Here is a 4,750-nt window from a genome sequence, read left to right as displayed (position 1 = left end):
CTTCCAAGGGAAGTGGTGCTGGCCCCTACCCTGGGGGTCTTTAAGAAGAGGCTGGATGCCCACCTAGCTGGACTCGTTTGAGTCCCATTTCTCTTTTTGGGGTTTTTGTTGTTCTCCCGCCCTGGCGGGGGGTCGGGCTAGAAGATCTACTAGGTCCCTTCCGACCCTTAATCTATGAATCTATGAAACTGTCAATCAAGAAGCGCTATGGAGGACACTTCTAAGGTATGGATGCCCACCAAAATTCTTCCTCACCATTCTTTAGCCTGCTCCATGACGGCACGCGAAAAGTCGTTCTCAGTAACGGATCTATCACAGAACCCTTTGAGGTTAAGACAGGAGTTAAGCAAGGGTACATCATTGCTCCAACACTCTTCTCAATATTCCTTACTGTGAAGCTACATCTGAACATCAACAAGCTTCCAGTCAGAGTGGAGCTAAACTACCGAAGGAATGGGAAGCTCTTTAGTCTCAGCCAACTCTGAGCCAGAACCAAAAAAAAGGATACCATCCACCTCTTTCTCCTTATCGTCAGAATTAGAACCATGTACTTCAAGATATGAGTTGATATATAAACATCACTACAAAGTAAAAAGTCCAGTATGCTTTATATTTTATATTCGTTTAAATGAATGGCATCCGCCTGTCCCCGTTTTCCAAACAGAAGTTATATGTGCCTAATCCTGCTTAGATAGACTGTGGAAAAAAATCTATTTTCTATAGAGTACATGAATGAGTGCACAATAGCAAGTCCCAGACAGTTTCAATATCCAAGTATTTAAGATCATATCTGGATATTCTAATCTAATCTATGATTTTTAAAGAAAATATTTACAGAACAAGAACAAAATCCTTGGCAAGCACAGGAACAGGGTGACCACATGCTCCTATAAATTAAAAGCTAGTTCCACATACAGGTGGAACAATTTTGGAGAACATATTCCATATCTATGGAACCAGCCCTTAGTTGACAGAAAAGTTCTGGAGGGATGACTTGAGCATCAAAAGGTTGAGAACCACCAACTTAGATGTTGCAATACCTAGACATGAGGCACCTGATTAGATGACCCAAATAAAACACAGTTAAGTGCCTACTCATCTTTGAACAGCAGTCTATCTAAGCAGGTTTAGGCACATAAACTCTGTTTGGAAAATGGGAAGAGGCAGATGCCAAAAAAGAATGAGTCCCAGAAGCACTTAGAGCTAGCTGATGAGAAACACCAAGCACAAAGCATGTCCAAACTCCTAACCCTCTCTGGGACTCAGGTGCTGCTGGCTGCCCATGTGGCTCTCACTGTTCTTTAAGAACCAAAATGCCTAGCACTGCTTCTTTAAGGTACAAACTTAAGGGACCTATTTTAAGCGTTTTCCACCCCCAGATTGTGTTCTCCCAAGACACGGGTCATAAGGCAGTCTAAAATGAGAGGCTGTTGAATCTCCACCGTTAGAGGTTTTTAAGACCCGACTAGACAAAGCCTTGGCTGGGATGATCCAGCACTGAGTAGGGAGTTGGTCTAGATGACCTCCTGAGGTCCCTTGCAACCCTAATTTTCTATGATTCTATGAATGAATGAGATGAGGTGCTTGATGCATTTTGTGGCTTCTGAAGCAGGGCCAGTCTGAATCACTCGGTGGTATGCAGGCAGCTAAGTTCCACCTCTCCTATTTAGGCGCCTATGAAACTAAGTTGGATCTGCCATGAAGTCCCAACAAAAATGATGTTAAATTATACTTCACTGGCTGATCTGGAAACAAATTATGAAAAAAAACAATCAAGTGGGGCTCCTCAGGTGTCTATCTTAAGTTCAATATTGTTTAATATTTTCATTTATGATCTAGACAATTGGATTAAGAACACAAAAATTATTAGAGGCCTGGAAAGTATGATTTATGAAGAAAGCTGAGAGAGCTAGTACTACTTAGTCTGGAGAAGACAAGACTGAGAAGAATTTGACAACAATCTAAAAATACCTGAAGGGAAATTATGGGAAAGATGAACACAGACAAGTGGTACCCAACCTTTTTGCCCCTCAGGCTGGATGGATGGCTCTCAATCCATGTGCAGGCCAGAACCAGCTGGCGAGCCGGATTCAGCATGTGGGGAAGTAAGAAGACTAAATTCGACATGTGGGGAAAAGGGTGCGTGACGCAGCCCCAGCCACCAAATTTCCTGAATAATAGGCCGGATGCTATGGTTCCACAGACCCTGAAATAAGCCACCCTTCTCTGTGGCTGTAGGGACAGAACTAGGAGCTATGGCCTCAGACTGCAGCAAAGCAATTTAAGTTGGAGGTCAGGCACTAGAACAGGCTACCTAGAGAAACTAGAATCTCCACCCGGGAAATTTTCAAGAGCTGGTTGGACAGATATTTGTCTATGATGGTTTAGTTAAGGATGTTCCTGCCTTGAGCTGGGGGCTGCACTATATGACCTTGTGTGGTCCCTTTCAGCCCTACAATCTATTGCATCCTTATTTTGCATCTCAGCACAGTAGCTGAGTTCAGTTAAAAAAAATTGTTGTCAATTTCTAATTTAAGCTCTCAGTCCACAGCTTCCTTCCTTTTTGTGTGATATTAGAGGCCAAGCCAGCTAACCATTAGAGCAGGGGTGTCAAAATTACAGCCTGTAGGCTGGATCTGGCCTGCAGAGCCATACATCTGGTCTGTAGTGTCACGCTCTGGCTGGACCCTGCAAGCTCTGTCCAGCAATAGGTGCCGCCAAGCACTCTTCCTTCTATCTGGGAAAGCCCGTTTGGCCTGCTGCATGGCCCCTTGGCCATGTGCTCGGGAGACCCCACTGTATGGCCCCTGGCCATGTACTGGGAAGACCCCGTCCGCATGGTCTCTGGCCACATGCTAAGCCCTGCCCCTGTGGGGAACCCGGTGGACCAATCGAAAGGGCTTAAATCCGGGCTTGTCATCAGGCCTATAAAGCTGGGGCAGAGTTCTCCACCCGGGAGGAAGAGCGGAAAGAACAGCAGAGCAGCGCGCAGCATCCATCGCCCGCTCAGCTAGCCGAGAAGCCAGAGCTTCTATCGCTCGCTAGGAAGGCCTGGCCAACTTCCCACGGCTTCTCCTGTCTCTGGAGAACAATTTGCCAATCAGTTTTCTTTTGGTTCTCGAGGCATCCACCGCTTTATTGTTTTCCCGAGAACCGTCGAGTTTTTTCACGCATTTGTTCCAGCGAACGGGACGGATGCTCGATCATTTCCCCAGCCTCACCTGAACGTGGATCCAATGAGTTTGTTATTTTCTTCCTTTCGTCTCTTGTGTGGATTAGGACAGAATCCGCCCTGCAGCCACGTTTACACCAGTGGTGTACAAGTAAGAAACGCTGTCTGTCATCAGTTCAGGATTGAGTGTTGTGCGTAACCAAGTGTGACGGCCTGCGCAGCCACATCTATATCAGTGGAGCGCATGTAAAAAGGGACTAAATAAAAGTAAGTACTTTTGCAACCATTACAAGTCCACCTCTCCCTCTCGCTAAACTAACATCAGGGGATCAGAACCTGGGGCTACAGCCACAGCCTGTAGAACTGCCACATGTAGAACTGCCCATGGGTCTCAGAATGGACTTGCACATGGAGCATACGAGATCCAGTCAGGATCAGTGGGCATACAAGGCTGGTCTTCCCATACCATCAGGATTGGGCAGGATGGCCTCTTGGACTGGTCTGGGACACATGCTACACCCAGCCCAAGGGGCTGCCCCTCTACTCATCCAGCCTGTGGTAGAGTGCCTTTTTATTATTCAGAATGACTGACTTAGATGAGAATTACCAGTTAATATTTAGATACTTCCCAGGCATGCTAAAATTCTTGTTTCAATGGCATTATCTGGCATTAGTGGTCTTTTAATCTTTGGATTTGAAGCACACAGGTATTATAGTGAGGGCCACTGTATTAGAAATAGAATTAGAAATATTAAGGACTTGTGAGAAGATTTGCTTGACGCAAGCATGTACTCACTTCATTTTAATATTGGAAAGCTATGATCCTTGTACATAGTTCTATTAGACCTTAAAATCTTGATGATTTCACTCCCTCCCAACCCCACTTCTTGAATCTACTGCTTAGAATTCTAAGCAACAGGAATTATATACAAGAAAGAACCCTAAATCATAAAAGCCCTTAATATATAGTAGAGGGATAATATTTCTTTGCTATAATCAAAATGTTAGAATTCTATAGTACTAAAATCCATTTTTCAGTTATTCTCTCCTAAAAGCCAAGGAAAATTTGGCTGATTGATGCCATCTACTTCTGACTGTGCCAGACACATCTCTGACAGACCATACACCATCTGCATTTGTCTTGTATTGCATTGTTCAGTATTCCATCTGTTGTCCTTTTAAGCCCTGATACAAAGCCCAAAGTCAAGGGAAGTCTTCTGTGGACTTTTAATCAAATATTCTGGGCCAAAAATTGCTATTAATACAATGAAGTAATTTTACTTACCACAAAATGAGGTACAGGCAGTCCTTGGACTTATGACACAATTGGTTCCTGAAAGCCATGTCCTAAGTTTCATAGATTTCAGAGACATTAAGGCTGGAAGGGACCTCAGAAGATCATCGAGTCCAGCCCCCCGCCTGAAGGGCAGAAAGTCAGCTGGGGTCACAGGATCCCAACAAGATAAGCATCCAATTTACTACTGAAGGTGTTCAATGTAGGTGCTTGAACCACCTCCGATGGCAGGCTGTTCCAGACCTTGTGGGGTTGGACAGTAAAAAAAATTCTTCCTTATGTCC

At 44.6% G+C, this 4,750-nt stretch overlaps 1 protein-coding gene across 1 annotated transcript in view; it reads right to left on the bottom strand.

Annotated features, from left to right (window-relative positions):
• The window catches only part of ASAP2 (ArfGAP with SH3 domain, ankyrin repeat and PH domain 2), a 210,861-nt gene that overhangs the window by 194,773 nt on the left and 11,338 nt on the right, over positions 1 to 4,750 (bottom strand). Inside the window, exon 2 of the mRNA XM_019520660.1 lies at positions 256 to 322. Within this exon, the coding sequence (XP_019376205.1) occupies positions 256 to 322 (67 nt within the window). The remainder of the gene's footprint in view (positions 1 to 255; positions 323 to 4,750) is intronic.

Source organism: Gavialis gangeticus, unplaced genomic scaffold (assembly GCF_001723915.1).
Source record: "Gavialis gangeticus isolate Ggan-Ray unplaced genomic scaffold, GavGan_comp1, whole genome shotgun sequence".
NCBI classification, from domain to species: Eukaryota; Metazoa; Chordata; order Crocodylia; family Gavialidae; genus Gavialis; species Gavialis gangeticus.
Note: the sequence above shows the minus strand (reverse complement) of the source record. Positions and strands in the feature narration are given on the sequence as shown.